The 22,189-nt window shown below is 40.4% G+C and overlaps 1 protein-coding gene and 1 long non-coding RNA gene across 2 annotated transcripts; both read right to left on the minus strand.

The window, feature by feature from the left end:
* Positions 1–1,873: 1,873 nt before the first annotated feature.
* LOC137862503 (uncharacterized) lies at positions 1,874–4,778 on the minus strand. The gene is made up of 2 exons (XR_011100325.1): positions 3,994–4,778; positions 1,874–2,941 (listed from the first exon to the last, which is right to left on the minus strand). It is a non-coding gene; the product is annotated as an uncharacterized lncRNA (long non-coding RNA).
* A 4,913-nt stretch (positions 4,779–9,691) lies between these two features.
* On the minus strand, positions 9,692–12,747 carry GP9 (glycoprotein IX platelet). Its single transcript, XM_068694633.1, has 2 exons — positions 12,603–12,747; positions 9,692–10,760 (listed from the first exon to the last, which is right to left on the minus strand). Exon 2 carries the CDS (start codon positions 10,751–10,753, stop codon positions 10,127–10,129), a length of 627 nt encoding a protein of 208 aa, XP_068550734.1. The 5' UTR covers positions 10,754–10,760; positions 12,603–12,747; the 3' UTR covers positions 9,692–10,126.
* Positions 12,748–22,189: the final 9,442 nt, after the last annotated feature.

Here is a 22,189-nt window from a genome sequence, read left to right on the forward strand (position 1 = left end):
TTTCAATTAATGCCTTTGACAGGGGACAAGGGAGGTGAAGTACTCCTACAGCTTCAAGGAAGGGGCTCTTCCAGCACCTTTATTGTACCTATTGTACTGCACCTTTATTGCTCTGTTGCTATAGTTAAACCCCTTAGAAAATCATTCTTGAACCATACAAGTGTTGAAAACAGAATCTTCCCAGACTAATCTAAAATTCACGCAGGTTACACAAAAATGGTGGTGTTTTATACACCTATGGGACTAATAAGTAAAGTAAACTAACTATTTTGAACACAAGCAGAAAAATGAAGAGTAAAGAGCTCTCACTTTGTTTCTCCAGCTCTCTGTTTTGCCTGAGATTCTGTGGCTGGATTCCCTCTGATAGCTCATTGTCTGTTAAACAGAGCCCATCCCGTTCAGCTGGTGGGAATTTATTTGGCAGCAAGGCGTTGTTTGTGTTGATCAGGAGTCAAGATGGGGGCCATAAAATTGGTGCTTTTTGGCATGGCTTCTGCAGCAACACGCAGCCAGCCAGTGCTTCCAAAACACACTGAGTTCCTTTGATGAAATTTGCTGTAAATGTGAAACTACCATCTGTAACATGTGTCGTTATCATCATCCCTATTCAGATGGTGTTGTTTTCCCTGAAGAGGTTCTTGAGAATACATTGACCTCAAGCTAGCTGAAGTAAAGAATGTGAAACCCACATACTCAAGAAAAAATGTGCTTTGTATTTTTATGCAAAATATATTAACAGATCATAATTTCTAAACTTGAAATCTAAAAACCCTTCTTTTGCTTTATTGAAGATAGTTGATAGATTAATGTCATGGCCTAAGGGTTACCTGCCCTGCAGATGTATGGGAACCATGACAGCGGGGTCAAAGAATTTGGTAACATACAAGGACATGGAGTCTTTATTTCCTAAATTTCTTTACTTTATTAGAGATTAGTAGAAATAACCACTAGCAAGTGTACTGATTAATAAAGCAAATACATGTATCTGTATCAGCTATTACAAACTTATTAGCAGAAAAGCAAGGATACCCATATTGCCAATGGCAGTGGCAATCACTTGGCAGCATTTATATTTCAATATTACAAGTTACTACAAACTTCTCACTGGTGAAGTAGGAAATGTATTTGTGATTAGTTACTTATGTTATTACTATACAAATATTGCTGGTACAAGGTGCTGGTCATACCCATTCCAGATGTGGGGCCAAGTGACTGCAGACTAAGTCTCACCTCAGTGAGACATTCTGTGTCCCGGAGTTTGGAGCCAGCCAGGTGTCCTGCCAGGAAACCCTGCACCAAAAGGTGCACAGGGAGTTCTCAGAGAGAGAAGCTCCATTTTGGGTAGCAAGTAAGTAATTTTGATATTATAGAGACCTAAGAGGGCTTAGGACACCACCACTTAGACTAACCAATAGGTGCTGCTAATTTCTACTTTTCACCTGGGACCGCCACGAGATGATGATGATCTTCTAGATCTAGATGATCTTCTCTCTGACAAAATTTTACTTTTCTCAGGCTTATTTTTCCGTTACTGTAGCTAAACCAGCCAGTAGCAGTTGTTGATTCCCACTTTCTCAGCATATTTCCCCATTTCCAGAGTATTGTTCACCTTGCCAGACAATAAGGTACTGTCACAGTTCCATATTTTGCCCTTACCGATGGTCTCTTCAGGATCTGCCAGGTTCTCAGGTATCCAGCTCACTTCAGAGGCCAGCAGTGCTGCTCGGGGATGCTCCCAGTTTACAGGTCTCGTCCCATGCTGCCAGGCGCTGTCTTGAGCCAGTGTTTTAGCAGACCTCTTTTGTCAGTATTTTCCCCAGTGCAGGCAGATCACCTTTATGGCTGCTCCCATTGACTGCCAGAGGTTTTATTGTATTTATTTATTTATTTATTTTGAATTGATTTTATTGGATTTTGATTCCTCTTTCGGAAACAATCTCTCTTGTTAAGATCTGTTGCAGATTTTCAGGAACAGGGGAGCAATGATGATAAAAAAGTGCTGTTTTCTTCAGTGTCTTTGGTTTATTTACTTAATTTACATTTTCTTCTTTATTTTGTTGTACTTTGATAGAATGATGTTACGGTGCCAAAGTGATCACTCAAATAATCATTTACAGTAAAGTTCTCCACAACTTCAGGAGATCAGAAGAAAGAAAACATGTTTGGCTTTAATATGAAGATTGAGCTGTCTCTTGAGAGTTGTAGTAACAGAAAACTTCAGGCAGGTCTAAAAAGTATTAATCACAGTGAGGAAAATAAATGGAGGTTGTATTGCCCAATGTCCAAAAGTATGGTACCTTCAGGTTTCTGGCTGTCAAGAGAAAACCATTCATGTTCTGTAACATCTGGCACCTCCTGACAGAAAGCCTGCGTTAAGGCTCTAGAAGGAGCTAACTGCAATTGGTTTGGAAGATCACTCCATCGCATCCCATTACTGAGATCTTGACATGAAAGGGTGACAAGCTTCAAGGAGAACGTCTCGCTTCTCAGCAGCCACTAGGTGACAATGTTGGTCCAGTTTCAGAGCTGTCCTCCTCTGACAGAGCTGTTACTGAAGTTAAAGGAATCACTTCAGGATTTCTCAGGTTCTATTATCCACAGTTTGTGATCTTTTATGAACTGCAGTTGCTCTTTTCCTTCAGGCTGAAATTGCTGCTGTTTTGATTCCAATCTTTCTAATAACACAGCTTTTCCTAGGTGTACCTGAAAATTAAGCTATCAGGTTTTGCAGTTGTCTTCTGAACTCAGGGAAATCAAACATATGCTCGCTTCCGAGTGCTCTGGCATCTTGAAGGCAACCCCTTACAATGTGGTATTTGCCACATTCTTCCGCTGCTTCGTGCTGCTACTGACATGAGTGGGTGGCATGGGAGGTGTTATATAGGTGTGTCAGTAGATTTCACGCGCCTTCTCTGTGGTTATAAGAGGCAATATAGGAATCCTAGGAAAAAATAACCTAATAGCATCAGAGGCAAAATCTTCTGGCCCCTAAAGACTTCCTTCCCTTTACACCAAAGCTGTTTAAGAATGGGCTTCATGTGATTTTTATTTTATTATTTCCTGGACTAAGACAAATGCTCTGCATTTCCTTAGCACGCAGTACTACACTTTAGAGGGAAGAGGACTCCATCCACTTTTCCCACAGAACACACCTGGGTAAAAGAAATGCAATTAAACTTTAATAACTGTAGGTTATCAAAGGACTGGATGCTTGATGGTCAAACAAGAAATTCATAACCAAAACTGAATGAAATCTGAATGAACTTCTGTCAGGTACCTTGGATTTATCTTGCCTAAAAGGAATTGCTGTGTCAGTGAGGAGCTGTGAGCCTGCTGACGTGACCTCAGTGCTGCTGCCCATGGGCACTCATTTGGACAAGTTGAGAACGTGCCACCAGGGAAGGCACTCGGAGAGGGTCTGTCAGGGAGCAAATTGCCCCAGGGAAGGAGTTGGGAATACAGAGCAGCCGTGTGGCCGTTATGCAACTAAAGCGATTTGTTGTCATGCTCGCATTGAGTGTAATCTAAATTTAATTGGGTTCAATAACAAAACATATACATGGGTTGGAGCAACAGACTAAGGGCTTTTGAGAACCTTTTTGCATAGTGCTCTGAAGAGAAAATATTACTATAAGCTTAAAGTAATCATTAGACAGGACTTGTTAATTTTTCAACATAGTCAGTTTCTCCCATTAAAGTTAAAAAAAAAAAAAAGAGGGGTGGGGAGAGGGAAGATTAGTGCTGTATATGGGCAGTTTTGCAGACTCACTTATGGCATCAGCATTTGACAACTGCAATCACTCTTTCACCTGCAGAAATGTGGCATTTGAAACAAGAAATTTATAGTCTCAAAATACTGGTGTCCTTAGTAAACACAAGTAAAAAGATCAAGCAAATTCAGTAAAGCCGCAGCATGTGGAATGATTTTTTTCCATACAGTAAACATGTAATTTTGCCATAAATAAGCATAACATCAGCTCTAAAATTACTTACATCACAGACATGCACTTGCTCTTCTCTTTTGCAAACAGACACTTGTGCCAAGGCAGGAAGACGAGCAGGCTCTGTTCCACCGGCCATGTAGCTTTGTGCAGCAGCATGGTGCAGAGCCTAGAGATACCGAGCCCTTCCTCTTGGTGTGCCTTCTACCCTTGTTGCTGGCAGTTGTCCAGCCACCTGTCCTGTGAGTGCAGCAGAAGGGTATTGGATTGTTTATTTATTTTTTTAAGGTGGCATGTCAGCTGCCCATTCCACAAATACCAGATTTCTTGCTTGCTTTCCTGCTTAGTTCCAGCCTTCAGACCCCGCGTGCTCTTTGCTTTGTGCAGTTACTCCCCAGTAAGTGCACTTGCTGCCCTCTGCTCTTGCTGGGGTTTCTTCTGAGGAGCTGCAGTGACCCGAGGAGCCTCCTGCTGCCCAAGCAAAAATTGTGTTTTTGTTTTCACATTCTTTCAGAGTTTTGTTTTGTTTTGTTTTCCTTGTTGCTTGCAATCTTGTAAATAAGCAAAAATGCTTTAATTCTCAAGTACCAATCTACCTCTGGTGAAGACAACATTATTTGTAGCTAACTTCAGGATCCAGATCCAGAGTGGCTGCATTCAGAAGAAGGGCATTAGTGACGCAAAACAAAACTGCCGAGTCTGAATAACTGCATAATGATAGCACAGTTTGACTCTGGTAACGCACAGAGGCAGTTGTATTTGACATAGTGTGGCCTTTCAGCCCACTTTGAGCTGAGATGTGGCAATTTTTACAGAGTGAGCTTTTTGGTGTTTTACATTATATAGCTCTAAAGCTGATGGTTAGCACATTCCTCAAAATAATGGCCTGACATTAGTGATAATGGCCTTAAGTTAATTGCACACAATGGAGAATAGTAGTGTGTGGTGTGTGTGTAACCCTAGCGTGAAGGTTGTGTGCAACAATCCGGGTGAAACCTGTAAGCACTTCAGAGGGAATTTATCTCCAGTGTAATGCCACTGGGCTCTCAGAGGGATATTTTCATCGGTAGGCCAGAGAGCCCCAAGTGACTATGAAGTTTCAACTGCTAATACATTAAAACCAAAGGAGGTTTAAAAAGACCTAAAATGCTAGCCTTGGACACTGTAGTTCCCTGCTCAATAACAAGATGGGTAACAGACTTTTTCACAGCCTAGCTGTGAAATGTTTGTCCTGTGATAGACTGGAAGGTTTGATTTGCTCCTTCTTGAGGACCTGTCAGTGCCATAAGGCAAGGGTGTGGTTCTGAATTGTGTGAGAGAACTAATCTACAAGGGGATAGAGTAAAATAATCACTTTTTTTTTTTTTTTTTTTGATATGAAACAACAGCCATTTACTGTTCATTTATTCACTCTTAAAGATATTCATTACCAGTGAGCATAATTATATCCAAGTCCTGAGCAAGGGATAACAGTGTATTTAGTTGATTTCATAACACGTCTGTGTAAATATTCCGTTCATAATATTCAGGCCAGGATCTGCTCCTTAGTGACTTAGTGTTGTGAACAGGAATCACACAATCAGAAGTGCAGCATTCAAGAAAGGAATTGTGTCAATGGATATTGCCACAATGGATGTTGCCTGGTGGTCTGCAATTCAAGCCTGTGCTCAAAGATATTAGAAAGTAAATGAACGTGGGGTAAGAGGTGCTGGATACATTTTGATTTATTTGTTTAAAAGTGAAATAATTGTCTCACCTAGCAGTGATGCAATTAAAAAAGATGTTCTATTCCCTTTCCAGAATCTGAATTAAGGATATTTAGGCAAAAAACATGCACTATAGTAACCATATTTTACTTAAAAATTAATTAGCTCCCCACTGAGATGCCTTTTTTTTGGGCCAGATTTTGAGTCAGTAGGAATTCTAAAACACAGCTACAATGCAGACTGGTTTCCCTTCCTAGCTTTGCCAAAAATAACTGCAAAGAACTTAATGATGTACCTAGTGAAAACAGGCCTCCTCTTCTTGGAGTGGACGTAGGGGCAAGCACTGAAGGATAACAATCGGCTCTTCCCAGACTGATTGTGACTTATGCTTTTGATGATGGCAAGCAAACAATAAGGGCAAAAAGGGGATATGAAAATTTTCATCTGTTAGGCAGCACTTAAAAGTTGAGCTTCATCACACTTGACTAAAAGTCATCTTAAGGGGGAATATTACCCAGGGAAGTGTTTTAAATATACCTGTTAGTACAACCAAATACTGAATGCTACGTGCCATGTGGTAAGGCTGTGTTTTCTGCAATCCAATATTCCAAGGTTAGGAGAAGCCAATGCCCATGCTATTTCCATTGCACATTAAGCATTTCAAGAACACTGTGATCCACCTACCATATTTAATAAACAAACCCCACAAATATGTGCTGTGTTAATTGAATTGCAGTGTACACAAATCTGCTCTGCATATTACAGTGAGCTGTTTAAAAATAAATTTTTTATTCATGCTCAATAATTCAGCATGTGACTACTTGTCTCGCTAAATATTGAAAAACTCAGAACTTCTTTAGTTGTAGTTAACCCTAGCAGTTGTGCCGGAGTTACCAAAGATTGCATCCAGCTTTTTAAAGCATTGCACTTACTGTAAGTTCTAGGAGGATGTGAACACCTACATGTTACTGGTACACCCTTTTCCAGCATGATATAGGAATACATTCTGGGATCCTTAAAAACTCCTTTGAGTATACTTCTTACTGTTTTTTTGGATAGCTGACATTGTATTTTCTTGTCCTTGCATATTGTTATGCCATTTGATGGAGTTGTATGGCTTAAGCACGACATCGTGGCCTCTCCAGATAAACATACGAACGTTGCTCACGAGCCTTTAGTTAGCAGTTCCAGCTTTCCTCTCTTCAGAGTTTTTTTCAGATACAAGCAAATGGTTCACAAGTGATAAACCCAACTCTGCTGTAGTGGAATGTGAAATACTGTCATGGGGCAGATTCCCTCTTCTTTCCTTTAGTGAGGCCAGAAAACCTGTTCTCTCAAATACCATTTTGTCTGTATCCTGTGTTTGTTGCTTAATGTGGTGTTGGTATGAGCACAGATGTTTGCTAATTGCTCATTTTTCTATGTTTGTACAAGTAAAGCTACACAATAAAGCAAGTTACTATTTTATCTACGCTAACAAGTCTTCAAGTTGACTGCGTTCCAATGCATACTTCAGCTTCACCCATTCACCTGTGTATTAAATGTTGGTTTGCTATAGGTCCTGGGCTGCATGCGTTCAAATGGCCTTTTTTTATGACAGGAATAAAAATACTTGTCTAGGTTTGTAGGCATAGAAGAGTTACATGCTTTTAGTGTTAATGATTTATTTTATTTCACGGAAACACAAAATATCATTTAGGAAACTCTCCATGAGAGACTGTGGAGAGTATTTCTTCTGTAATGTTCTGCGTTATGACAAAATGGTGGTACTTTGAAAGTGCTTTTTAAAGACTTTGAAAAGCTCAGTGCAGAGAAGGTAGTCATATATATAAGTGCAAGCACCATTATGTTCACATATACTTCTTTGAAATTCTCTTCTGCAGCAGTTCTTTATGTGGGACATCATTAACTAGTGCCAGAGAAATTCTGAATGTTCGTGCCCATCGGATTGAAATGTGTACATAAACCTACCCACACAATTTTACTGTGGGCTGAGCCCAGAGCCCTGCCATTTCTAGGTTATGTTGATCACTTCCTGAAGCAGTGTGGCAACACTTTGTGAAAAGCAAACGTGGTGCTGCAGCTGGAGTACTCCTGGTCAGGAAGATGAACGTGCGTTTCAAGAAAGCAGGGTGCAATATTACTGCTGCGGGAGGATGGCTGGGGCAGTGCTGCTCAGCTCCTCCGAGGCACTGCCAGGGCACCCTGCGGGTGGCCAGGTGATGTGCTCTCACCCCGGCCTCTCTTGTCAAGGGCTGTCCCACTGCTCATTTTGCAGATGCCCAAAAGAATCAGAAGAGCTGTAAGCTTTTAGGTAAATGTGACATGTAATTCTATTAGAATAGTTTCTACTTCAGATAGTGTCTGCTGATTAAAAAAAAAGTCCAATGGTGGTTTTAAGCTGTCAGGTTCACCGTGCCATTTGAGCTGTGTCAGTGTTGTTTGAAAATAGGAGTTCTGTAGTTATTTTCAAACCGAACACTGAGACAGGTCAAATGGCACGGTGAACTCACTGCTACACTTTGAGCCCTGTTTCTAGTCTGATGCTCTAATTTCTACTTCCAGCCTTTTGTTAACAAGTTTCTCTTTGTGTAGATTTGGACAAGCTGTGATCTTGTCATTCCTTAAGGAGTTCCTCTTTATTAAATGGATTCAGCTCCTCTTAAGATACATTATCCTGTCCTTATTTGCATTGTTTTTGTTTGTTTGTTTGTTTGTTTTTGTTTTTTCTTCTGCAGCTGATCCTTTGTGATTTGTAGACATTGATACTGAAGTACTGTAGCTTGTCTAGACATGGAAGTAAATAAATCTTTGTCCTTAAATGATATTCCCTGTTTTAACCAAAGATCATGTTAGCACTTTGCTGTGGTGCTGTATATGAGGGATCACAGTTCCCAAATTGTTAGCCGCCTTGAACCAAATCCTCAACCTCATCTTTTTTTCTCAATGCATGATGTTGCATTTGGTTGGCACTGCAGGTAACCCACTGCTCTTTGCATTTATGACTTCTCTCTTGTTCCCCACCGTGTATTGTTTGCAGACATTAGCATTGCAATGTGCACCTTGTCTCCCAGGTCATGCATGATTTCACAGCACAGCACCTGACTGTTACTTTCCTTTTCTTAACCTAAAGCCCCCTGCTACAATTTGTTACTAACTTGTGTAACCCTCTGTGTGTGGTGCCTTTTCCCCGTCTATTTGTGCTTCATGCAAAGCTCTCTCAGCAGTTCTTGGTTCCTCGCACCGCTCAGAGGGGCAGGTGGCTCATCCTAACCTGCTGTCAGTGTCTGCTAACAAGTGGCGATGTCTCATGCTGGCCTCTCCCTGCTGGTGCGGGAGGAAGGGAGGGCCAGCAGTGAAGATATCTTGCAGGCAGTAATGTGTCTTTTCTGAAGCTGTCTGGGAATGTCACGTCCAGTCAGCACTGACGGTGTGAAGCCGTCTTGCTAAAGTGCTTTGGCAGGAGCCAGAGGGACATGGACATGTCCCTGTGCACTTCCAGTCTTTAATTTGTGCGTTTGTGGCTAGGGGTGAGTTTCACCCTACAGAAGTGACAGCACATCGTAATTGCAAAGCCACGGCTTTGCTAGGGCTGTTGTGTGCTTTAATATGGAACAAGGTGCAAGGTAAAGAGCCAGGTGGCCTTTAGTGTCTTCAGCAGCTAACCTCTAATACCTTGTTCAGATGTGGAGCAAGGTGTGTCTAGAACTGAACTGCCAGCAGCAGTATGAGGCCTTAGAGATCTCCCATCTCACCAGCCCAGCTTGAGCAGACCAGATGGGGGTACAGCACCAAGTGTTGTTCCTGGAGTCTTGTAAAAAATCACGTCGAGGAGAAAGTGGTATGCTGGGGTCACTGCAACTGTTTTTGTATGAGGCTGGGGGCACAAGAAGAGACAAGAGAAATAGATCCTCTTTAAAGCTGTTGCGTAAAATCCAGTGTATTGAACGGCAGGAGTAAAACTGGAAGACAAGCTCTGGAAATTTCTTACTATTTTAGTCAGAAATCTATAGAGCTGTGAGAGAGATCAGACAGAAGGGAGTATGAATGTTCAAAAACACATCCTTTATTTTAATTTCATGTAGATTCTTTTTTTCTTTTTAATTTTTCACTCTAGGAAATTCAACAATATTTAAAATTATTTTTATTGGTTGCTTTCTCATTACTGTCTGTCTGTAGACACTTTCAGTGGGGGCACACTCAGTGGCTGGCCTACACACAGGGATTCTGCGGGTGGGAAACTCCAGGAAGAGAGAGCTGAGTTTGTCTGCACACGCGTGACCCAACCAAGGCCACTAAATCACCAAACTTATTTCTGAAAGGAAATTAAACCAAACTTGCCTATCAGAGGAACAAGATTTTGTGTCCTGGGATTTATCTGTAGCACGCTTACCACTACAGCTTGTGTTGCCAGTGCCTGTACTTTTTCCGTGGTAGACTGCTTTGATGTTTCTGTTCAAGCTGGTGGTAGTGAAGAGCTCAGTGTAGCTTGTGGTTTTTGGAGGCGTGCCTCCACAACAGAAGGCCCCTGGTGGTGTACCGACGTAGGTTTATTTGGTAGACCACCTTTTTTGAGAATTTCAGAGCCCATGCTACTAAAATAAATGTAACTATTGCTATTGCAATTAAAATTAAGTCTTTCCAAAAGAACTCAAGGCATTTGGTTGGGAGAGACCTCTTGCAGGTCCCCAGCTCGTTCCCAGTCAGCTGCTTCAAGGGCTTCATCCTCACCGGAGCAGGAGTTGCACATCTGATGTTTGCAAGAGCGGCTTCAGAGATGTCTTCTAACCAGAGTTTTAGATACAGGATATGACAGTCACAGTTCCAAGGATTGTCAAACAGTTTTACTTCCTCCACACTGAGCAAGCTGTCCAAGGCCCCGGGAGGAACCGTGGTCAGGCTGTTATTCTGCAGATAAAGCCTCTTGGTGTTAACGGGCAAGGCAGGCACTTCCTTCAGCTTCCTTGAACTGCAGTCTATCTGCAAACCCTTCCTTTCTCCCAGTGCCTTACAGCTGCAGGAAGGAGGGCATGCTTCAGTTTGGGTCATGCAGAACAGCAAAGATATGGCAAATCCTGCAGCAGTGATGAATTCTGCCTTGTTCATGCTTCAGCTAGCAAGAGAGTAAGAATAATAATCTGATAAGCATGATTCCTTAATTAGCTAGTGTCTAAATGCAGAACCAGAACACAACTATTTCATTTTCAGTACTGTAAGTACAGTTGGGAGAGAGCACAGAGGTCAGTTTTTGCCTCTAGTTCATTGCTTTTCCTTCATCACTGTACAAAATTTATTGTTATTCAATGTTCTGGAACAGACTGTCAGCAGGAGGTGATGCTGATAGCTAGGTTAGTTTTAGGCAAAGATTTAGATTCAGTTTCTATATCTTCAAGAGTCTAATGTTAAAATTGTGTGTCAGAGATTTCAAAACTGAGTTTAAAAGACTGAATAATTGTAAACCGCTAAACATTTTATTTCTGGGCAGATGAAGATCCTAAACAGGATGTAGGAATTGTTATGTTGTAAAAAGTTGTGCTTTTGTTTCTTTGTTTTTTCACCCCCTGCCTTGTACCCTCATGCAATTCTGAGAAAGCACAATTTAGATCAGGATGAATAGAGAACTGGAAATTTTGCATATCCATTACTGCTCGTCTTTCAGGGATTAAATGACCATACTTTGGGATTGAAGGTAATTACCCCTTTTGCTATGTCATTCCTAGTTATGTGGAGTGGCTCTCACTCGGCTTTCACTGTAGTGCCTTCCATTTTGCAGTTTCAAATCTCTAAAATTATTCCCCTCCTGTATTTCCTACTATGTCTCTGCACCTAAAAATGCATACCAGGCCTTGGGACTGCACTGAAATTTTAAATACAAACTCCCTTGCTCAGATTGAGTAAGTCATGATTGTGGAACCATCTTTCTTTGATTTTAATACATAACATAATGAAAAAAAAAAAACAACCAACCAACCAAACAAACAAAAACATTTCAATTCATTTGAATAAGTATATTAAGGCAAAAATGTCTGGCTATATCGTCCTGGGTACTACTCAGCAGGTACTGTAAAATGTGTTGAGTTTTTATATCACTACACCCGTAAAGAAGCCTCCTTTTATCTGAAGAAGGTGAATGCAGTTGTATAATTTTTTTGTAGGCACATGTGAGAAGAACATTGAATATGATTTAAAATTAGACAGGACAAAGCCTTAGAAATAGTGGGCAGATATAACAGGCCTATTAACAACAACAAAATTACAGTTTTTTCATATATAAGGTGATAAGGTAAATCCAGAGTTTAATTTACTTATTTAGAATGGAATTTTGAAAAAAAAAATCAAATGATTGTTTTCAAGTGTACAGAGATTTTAGATTTTTTTTTTTTTAAAAAAAAGGTTTTCTTATAAAAAAGTAAGCTGAGACTTTTTTCTCAAGGAAGTTTCATTTAATTAAGATTAAAATTGTGTGGGGAAAAATGGACTGATTTTCTTTTAAATTAATTTACTTCAATTTGATTACAAGGATTATGTAATTAGCTTCCTGAAGTTGGACATCTTTAAATTCTTATTCTAAACACTAAATTTCTATATTTTAAATGGGATTAATGCTACATAAAATTACAGACTTCATCCCAAAGTAGCTGAAATATTAATCTTAACAACCTCCCATGTCTTTGTTAGCAAGTAGTTGGTCTGAAGATCTTTGGCCTGAACCTAGGTACTTGTATAATAGTTTCCAAGAGATCTATTAGGGCCGTTCTTTTTAAAGAGACATTTTAAAAGGATAGACTGTAGGACTGACTGAAAAATTAGCGATATCTATGTATAAAAAAATACCACTTCTGATTTAGCAGACAGGAGGGAAGAAATTCCAAATCAAATAAAATTAACAGCTGTGGCAAAAGCGCAGAAAGGAATTGGTGGTGAGAGTCAGGCCTGACCCCTGACTGCCACTTACCCCTCTTCTTCCCCTCTTGCTTCCCGTCCCTCTGCGCGGTGAAGTGCTGGAGCACACGGTGCAACAGAGCTGACTTTATGGAGTCAGTAAGGAAACGGCTTAAAGACAACAATCTTTTTCTTATGCATAATAGGAAACCATGCCCAGTGGAAGATGTGTCAAGTGGTTGACATGTGTCAGGGAAGATAGCGCCTGAGGCATTTTTATATTTTCTGCAGACAAGAGGAAACGCTTTTCCGTCGTTTTTATTGCTAATATACTTTTCCTATTACACCTGACAATTTAAAAGCTTAAAATAACTCACCTGAAATCTGACAAATTTCTTCCTCAGCTGTAGTAATCTCCATACAAATTTAAGAGTTAGCTTCAGATTCAACTTTGGGAACACACAAGCCTAACAAAGATACCAGGGAGCTAAAAATAGCCCATAAAATAGAGTTCTTGGTTGTGTTTTAGTCACAGCTACTTGTGTCTGATGAAGGATCCATGTGCATGGATCAATGGGTCAATTCCTATTTTGGTGTAGAAATGAATTCCCCAATAGTCAGGGAAGGTGCACGGGGAAGACTTGTCGTCATGGTTAGCAGAGCACAGCCTAGAGGATGGGGAACTCCTTGGCTCCCTGTATGCCTTCTCCCCACTTAGAAGAGATGAGTCTAGCTCAAGAAAGGACTAAGACCTTGCAAATTTCTTAGCTCTCATGTTGCTGGAGAATATCAGCAGCATGACATCTCAGAACATAAGGCACTCAGCATACGTTTGGGTGAAAGCCAGTAATTCAGGATGATACAAAGCTATAATTTAGTTTTGACCTCTATTATTTCATACGTGAAAATTTGGTAGAGAATTGAAATACAGTTTTCCTTAGCTTTAGCTACAAACATGAACACTAGAATTAATATTGCAGTTGACTTTCGGAAACCCAGTGTGCCGTGGATCTGATGTTTAATTCAGGACAGCTCTTGTTTAATATGTTGTTTTGGAGACAGGCCTTGAGCTGTGCTCTGCATTTTGAGGTGAGTTTCATATGTTGCAGATGCACTGTACAGCCCTGCTTCTGAACTGCTGTTTCCTTATAACACGCTGTTCTTGAAGGCAGACTAATGTTTGACATTTAAGATTATTTGGATAGTAATTACTATTGTTTAATTCTTATTTATATTTAAAATGTTTTTCTTCCTTAAGTCCAAATCATTTACCAGTAGCCTGAAGTTTGTTAGGAGCATCCTTAAGAAAATGATTTGCTGTGTATCTCTGCCCTTTAGCACTTTAAAAGTTATTTTAAACACTGCTGTGAAGGCAAAAATACTTAAAACCCCTTTTGAATTTCTTTTTTTTTTCCCTATAAGATGAGGAAAGTAATTTTTCTCTCGTTAAATGAGCAGTCCATCTGCCTGTCAGATGCTCAACAATTGGGCCTGTGAGTGGACTGCTAATAACAGGAAGATCCTTCTGTCTTAGGGATGGTTTCCTGCAAGTGTGGGTGGGATGTTTGTGGAATATCCAGTTTATCATTTGTCTATCCTTATGACTTTGAAACATCTTCAGCAGAGATTAGAGATTTCAGGTGGCAAATGTTGATTACCGTGGTGAATGATTACATTCAGTTAACAAGAGGTCAGATTTAAATGTTCTAATAAAAGGGAAATAAAGGGTTTGCTCTTGAGGTATTTGGTTTCAAGTTGCTTTTAGAGGAAAGAGAAAGACCAAGTGTTTGAAGTGAGGTAATTGCTTATTGACTAAAAGGTAAATTGTGTGTGTGAATGTATGTATTGCTCGGGTGGTTATCTTTCACAGAAAGATCTATGGATGAGATTGTGATTTTTTTTTCTCTCTAACAGAGAGAGAGCTTTTTTTAACAGAGAGCTTTAAAAAACTAAAGCATGCCACTAGACCATAGATTTCATAAATGCCTGTCTTCATCCCTGCCTGTTTCCTGCATCACACTATCAATGACACATATTCAGGAATGCTGCCATGGAATACAAAACCTGCTGCTATACAGTGGAAACAAATGCTGTGTCTGATAGCATCCAAACAGATGCAACATAACTGGAATCCTTTGGAGCCCCTACGCAGGTTCTGTTTTTACGAAGGTGGTCTCTGTTCCTCTGGGTGCTGCGTTACACACAGTTGGAGAAGCAGCTGGTCACGCTGAGTCTCTTACTTCTGATGAGGACTGAGAGCCTTTCTTCCACTCAAAGGGATGTAAATGTGTGCAGTGAGTGTCTGGCAGAAGCAAAGCTCAAAATACAAGGCGTTAGCGTTTATCATTTTAGGGCTATAGCTTCTTGTAGGCCAAATGACTAATTCTTCTTTTAAGAGGATTTATTAAGAGCTGATTAGGAAAACAAAATTATAATCTGCTATAATCTTGTTATAATATATTATAATCTGAAAACATTTTTCACAGAGTGAATGTATTTGAACTTTCTGTGAATGAAGAAGGCTGTCAGGCTGCTCAGCGGTGAGGTATTTCTGATCATTCTTGTTTCCCAAACCAAACCTCACTACCTCGCTTCCTGAAAGTACATTGCTCTGGAGTAGCTTTCTTTTGAGGCCTTGACTTTCCCATCAGTTACATGACTGCTGCTTCTGCCTGCTGCTACAGGGGGAAAAAAGTTGGAGAGGGGGGATTCCTGGCTTGCTTGCAGTTACAGATACAAGCTGCAAGTTAAAGCTAAACGTGCAGAGCAAACGCCCGATCTACTAAGAGAAAATTCAGGCAGAATGTGCTATTATCTTTTATAAAAGGTTTTCAGGAGTTATAGTCATTCATTGTAGTGAATGACCTGTTCTTGACATAGAAAGAAAAAAATCCTTCTCAAATCCTTTTCAAGACCTACTCCCATTTCCAATGCTGACAAAACTTGCCCATCACTGTCAGAGAGCAAAAGTGCTTCTCATCTGAGTTCCATCACAGTGATTAAATCTGTTCTTCTGTACTTTCCAATAGGCTGCTGACAACACTAATCAAAATATTTATAAATTGATGAGAGTCACTGGAAATTCAGGAATTATGCAAATAATTAAAACGAACAAAAGAAAGGATATTAATCACAAAATTCAATCACGCATCAAGGAGTATCACCTGTCGAAATTAAAGAAATTCTGTGGCTTCTCTCACTTCTTGAGTACTTTTAGCCCCTGGGACAAAGTGCTCCTGCCATCTACTGCACCCTAGAGGACTAAGCTGTTGAAGTCATTCTGGTATTTATACATAGGAGGACTCCAAGTTTCATCCTGTACATATTCTGCTTCTTGTATTGTTTCCAGTGGCATACTTACCGTGGTTTTACCTGATTTAATTTCGCCTGTGTCAAACCAAATATCCCATTTCCTCAGAAGATTATTACATGGGCAGATAAACTCTTGTCGTTTAGGAAATTCTCCTAAATTGTACTCCACTGATTTTATCAAATATTTTTGTCCTTTGCCTGCCCATTCTCATTCAGAGCCACTCTCCCTGCTGTTTTCACTGTGCAAAACGGTACAAAGTTGCTGTGTGATCCTCAGCTATTGCTTATCTTTCCACTAGGTGTCATTCAAGTTATTTCCTTTGTTAAACGTGGAGCATACACTGTCTGAATCAGCCTTTGTGTATAGTTTACCAATTCAAAACAATTATCAGATAGGCTGAAATACTCTTTTAAAGTACTATTTTTTTTCCATAACATAAAAGACTAAAGTTTAACAGGCATACAAAATGTGTGAATTACATAATGTGTCTAAATCAGGTAGCTAATCATGTATTCATGTTTTACGGAACTCCTAGGGCCATGAGCCTGTTAAAGAAAATAAATATTCATAGATGATTTGAGTTCAAACTGTCCTCAAGAATATGTTGCTATCAGTTATGCTAAATTGCAACAATGGTAGAGTGTACATGGGAAAGCTTTTAGAGAGACTCTAAGAGCATCATTTTTAAAAGACACACTGTCAGGGCAGTATTTCCCGCAACAGGATTGTGCCTTGGCAGTTCCCTGCACTCCCAGTTCAGTTAATTAGCTCTGAACATGCACCAGGGAACCCAGTAATCCTCACAGCAGTCAGTGCATTCAGTGTTTCTTTCCTGTATTTCATTAACTGAGTGTAGCTGCATTGATGGGAAGTGCTGGGCTTGGTAAAATGGAGTCAGCAATGTCCCTCTCTGCCTTGCTTCCTTTGTTGAATTAAATATTTTGCTCCAATTAAAAATAATAAGTTTTCCAGCTCTTTATCCACAGACACTGTTATTGAAAATGCAATAGTGTGTTTCAGTCAAACTGTTAAAACACAAGGCTGCATATATGGAATAATTTATTTAGGATCAGGATTAGGCTTGCAGAGCAAATCTCACCATCTTCCCCCTTTTCCAGGCATGCCTTTTAGATGAAACCAAATTGCAATATGAAATCTGGAAACTTCTGATTTGTTCCAGGAAGCTCAGTACTGGGGACCAGCCCAGAATAACACCGCCTCTCCAGGTACGTGTGGTTGGGTGTGGTGTCCTTAGTTTGCAGAGTGTTTCATCTAGCTCTTTAGGTTTTTCTGTTTGCTGATATGAACATGGCCAGCATGACAGCCAAAGCCCTATCCATAACTGAGCTTTTCTTGAATGCCAGGCAGTTCCCCGGTAAAAATGCAGTGAAGCCTGCTAAAGATATCAAGCGTTTTACCAGGTTACTGGACAGTAGCTGTGGCAAGACTGTAAAATGTATGAGGTCAAGCAGCACACTGAGCATTGCAGGGCTGTCCTTGTTTAAGGAGCTTGGTAATAAACAAAATCAGTCTTCAGCCCCAGTATCTAAGGTCCTGCTATTTTCTGCCTGAAGAGTTGGAAATGTTGAAGGCAGGGCATTGAACTTTACGGTCACACTGAACAGTTCTTGGAAAGATCAATTAGAAATTAATTAGTGTCTGATGCAAAAGGCTGTATTGGAAAAGCTCAAGTGATGACTTTCCCCTGGTAGTTCACTGTAGGTTTAAGTCAGTTCCTAATTGATTAGATGGTTAGTTTTTGTATTGCCCTTTATAAAGCTATGATTTTATAGTTTTTGTTTGTTTGTTTGTTTGTTTTTTAAATAAGTTAGTCAATTCTGGATACATTTTCAATGATGAATTATTTTTCCAGGTGTGAGCAGCTAGAGTCACGTTGTTCCTTCCATACTAAAGTTGTATTTACACACTGTGTTGCTCAAACTTGCACATTTGCCCAGTTATGTTCTCTGTGCCACGGTGAACTGCAGAAAGTTCTGCCCAGGCTTCGGATCACACCGAGAGCCACAGAAAGTCACCACAGGTCACATTGGGTTTGCTGACTTTGGGCTGAATTCCCACTGCAAAGCAGGTGGATTGTCAGGAACAGGATGCAAGGTGACATTATTGTCAATCCCAGGATTCCAGTTCTTGCATTGCATCCCCAAAGCATGATATTTATATTTTAAAGCAATATTATATGTTGAATCTTTATTTAAAACTTTTTTTTTTTCAATCGGTTTGGTGTTTTTGAGCCATTAGATGTCACACTTCCCAAGTTCTGCTCACAGACACTGAAGTTATTAGTAATAAAATCAGAGATTTGCCTATTATTACCTTATGCCAAGTATTAGTTTTGGAAGGAAATCTTTTCTATAGTGTGACCTGTGATAAAATCACAAGAGCTGAAAATGCTGCTGTGCTAATCCGATTACTTCTTATCATTGAATTCTAATATACTGGCAGTTTGGAAGTCTGTTTTATCAAGCTGGCAGAAGAATTAATGATATGGCCACATATACTGGGGGATAAATAAGCAATGTTCCTCTAAGGAGGATTGTAAATTCATTTAAAGATGCTCTCTCTTCCCACATAATCTAATTCTTTCTGTGCCCTCATTTGCTCCCTCTAGCTCACAGCATCAGTGATGGTACAGTAGTGAAACTTCCTACATTTAATGAAGCTAGTTGGAGGTTATTTATAATTAATTTTCACATCAGTTTTGATGAATCTTGGTGGTTTGATGTTGTCCTGCAATGACACTCATGGTGTCGTTCTCTCCCTGCCGACAAGCACAGAACATCCAGCAGCATCTCAGCCCCTAGCAGGAAGAAACAGAAGTTGGAATGAGAGAAAAGCTCTCCTCTCAGGTCAACAGCTCGTCCTGATTACACCTCTGAAATACATCAGCGTTTGTCTCCTACCTTGCCTGGCTGCTTTCTGCACACCTGGCCACAGCAGCTTTAGAACACAAGCTAAAGAATGTTGTTCAGGTTTTATGACTACAAAAAATCATTTTCTTTCATTTTTTTCTTTCTTTTTCCTAGTGAATCCAATTATTTTTCCCTTTCTTCCTCACTGAACTCAGTGGCATTTCTGATAAATCCCTATCAATGAGACACAATGTGCAGTAACGAGAACCCTTTTCCAAAATGCATGGCAAGTTAAATGTCTACGTACTACCTCCAGTTTAATTGCTATTGCTAGATTGCTATGGTTCAACAGCTCTATTACAAATCTTAGCTTTCGCTCAGTTTGCAGTTCTAGCAGTTGGGAAAAATGTATAAAAATTCCATCAACTCTTTCTTAATCTTGCTCTGAACACCAGTAGGTTGAAAAAGAGTATTTCACTTTTGTGAATAAAGCTGTGCCTGAAGGGCTTAACTGGGTAGACAGAATGGAGAGAGCCTCACCTGTGGGGCTCGCAGGCACTGCCTGAGATTAGTCATCCATCTGGTGTCAAAGAAAAGGTGGGAGGCAGTAATTCCACCCCGCCACAGCCAGGTGTTTGATAAAAAAATGTTAGATACGTAGATGGAAAAGGAACCAATGACATTGGTACTCAGGTTAGTGAGTTCACACCCCAAGGCTTGGCTGTAGAAAGCAGTGCCCGCGAGAGCTCTGTAACCTAAGCATTTTCTTGAGCTTAATGGTGTGTGCCAACACCTGGCTGGAAGAGGGCTTTCTGGAAGAGAAAAATAAACCAACTGCTAGGGCTAGAACCTAAGGCTTGAGTGGCCAGGACTTTACCATTTCTATATATGAAAGTGGTTCAGCAAATAGATGTATTATCTTCAATGAAAAAAATCTCTTTGAGAAAAATGTGAATGTGTTATTTTCCGGAGTTCCAGAATTCCATTTTTTTCCTGACTTGTCAAGTAGGGCCATCAAAACCCTGTGCTTGAAAATACTTGTTCAGGAAGCCTCTTGCTTTGACTGTAATTAATGGCGCGGATAAAAGAACGCAGAGAGCAGTCAGCAATGTGACCTGGGGCAAAGTTCCCAGCGGACATACACTGAAGATCTGAGGGAAGAAGCACAGGCACTAATTCTCAATTCAGTGAAGACTGAGATTTTCTCAGCCTCCAGGATATTGGATATAACTAACAAACAGTGCAGGTGTCACCTGATTTCGGGGCTTCTATTATTTCTAGGGAAGTCTGCAAACTGAAATTCAGTACCTGTCTTTTTTGGTCAGAGTCAGCACGTAAAGTAGGTAAAGTAGAAGAGGGTGAAAATACTTGTGACTTTGAACAAATGTTCTGGAGACTCATCTTTGGGAGGTTTTAAAGGTCTCATGCGGGTGCTAACATGATGTGAGTTTTCATGAGTACAGAGCTGCTAACAGCATTTGTTGTTTACACGGAAAAGCCCCAAGGGCAGGATGCTTAAAATACAATGAAAAGTCTGGGTGCTACTTCATGCAGTATAAAAATAACAGCAACGTCATTGCACAACTGCTGCAGAAAATCAGACGAGTGCATAGAACTGCTGGCATGCTCTGGGTGTGGCAAAGGTTTCCGTGGTCAGCTCTGGCAATGGGAAAGGGGGCCCTCAGATGAATGGTTACCTCCTCGTTCTTCTCCAGAAGACAGCCATGTGGTGATAGCATGGAGTTCAACGTGTGCCAAGAGGCAAAGAATCACTCAAACTCCACTAAAAGCCTTGAGTGTATTGCAAACATTTTGATAGTAAAGAATTTTCTCCTCATTAAAAAAACCAGGATGGACATGTATCATGCAGGTCTTGTTTGCTCGTGAACCTGCTGAGAAATAGCTGACAGATTCTGTGTGTGGACACACTGCAGTGAGTGTCTGTTTCCTTTCTATGAACCCAAAACCACCCAGTAAAGCTGAAGAAGACGAAGGCATCTTATTTCAAAATAATATCCACGCACAGGAGTAGTTACAATTTACAGCTCAGAGCAAGTTATCTGTGCTTAATCGGAGAGAACAAGAGAGTTGAATAGCTTATATTTCTCAAGTGGTTTATTTTTCTTCTTCTACAAGCTTTTCTTTCTGGCTACTCCAGGTCTTTGTTTCAGCACTTTGCTGCTACTAGAGATAGATGTATGTTCTTCACCGCTTACTTTTTCCTCTTTCATCCTCCCATCTGTTCCAGCCATTACAACTCCATTATTTTCAGTGCAGACATATGCAATATGCAGATTTATCCTGCAGCTGCTTCCCTGCTGGGGAGAGGAGACGTGGTTTGTATTGATTCATAACCTGGTTCCGTCCTCCTTTTTCTAGAACAGGTCTTTTGTCTTTTGTGGTTTCACTCTTTTAAGCAGTGTGTGTGTGTGTGTGTGTGTGTCTGTATAGCTGTCCAAAAACCAGCCAAGGTTTACAGCCCTGCTAAAATGCTGTTGCTAGGATTGTGTTCTCAGAGCATATCTCACTCACAGTCAACAGAGATGCACTCGACATATTGCTGTACACGAATCCTAATATATCACAGCTTGAGAGTTGTAACTTTTTATGTGGTAGCTTTCCTTAAAAACTTCTGCTTGGCCAGACTGTAAGCCAAAAAAGACAGCTGCTGTTATTTTCACATTAGAGTTAAGTGGGCAAAGGCAACATGCTTTCACTAACGGAACTGCAGCAGTGTGAACTGTATTTGTGTTAGAGAGCTTTTTGAATAGAAGCCAAGGATTGACTCCCATCATTGAAATCATCCAATTTTTGCCAGATTTAGCTTACCTAAACAGAGGCAGTTTACCTTGCAAAATCGGGGGAAGATAGAGGCCAAAAGACAGCTACATGGATAGCAAGGCACTGGCTCTGCTCCATGAGGCAACTGTAGAAGATATGGGTGCTAGCCCTCAGATAGCTGACAATGGTACCAGTGATAATAAAGATCCCAAAGCTTGGGATTTACTTCAAAGACAGAAGCAGAAAAAAGGCAGAAAAAAGGACCTTTGCTGTAATGTTTTAAAGCCTGTGTGCAGTTTCTTTCGTCACAGGGAATGGTGTTTGGCTTTGCCAGTGCTGCAGTTTGAATGACCCAATAGCTGCAATGCCATGGAGAACTGGTGAAATCAAGCGCTTATGGCACACTCTATTATAGGAAAATAAAATCAGATAACAGAGTCATATGGGGGTAGAATATTAAGTGAAGTTCCTGGCATTAACTACTGAGGCCAGGTAGCACAGCTCTGTGAGGAGGGGTATGTTTTGCACTGGGCTTTTGAAATAGATCTAAATCTTTTGCCTTTTGACATTTCACCCACCAGGTTGTCTCAGAATGTTAAAATAAGTGCATAGAATATGGGTGGGAATAGGATGATCTGTCTGCAAAGCAAACTAAATAAAATTTCCCTCACACCCAGACCTTGGCAATACCTCTGA

This window comes from Anas acuta, chromosome 11 (assembly GCF_963932015.1).
Source record: "Anas acuta chromosome 11, bAnaAcu1.1, whole genome shotgun sequence".
NCBI classification, from domain to species: Eukaryota; Metazoa; Chordata; class Aves; order Anseriformes; family Anatidae; genus Anas; species Anas acuta.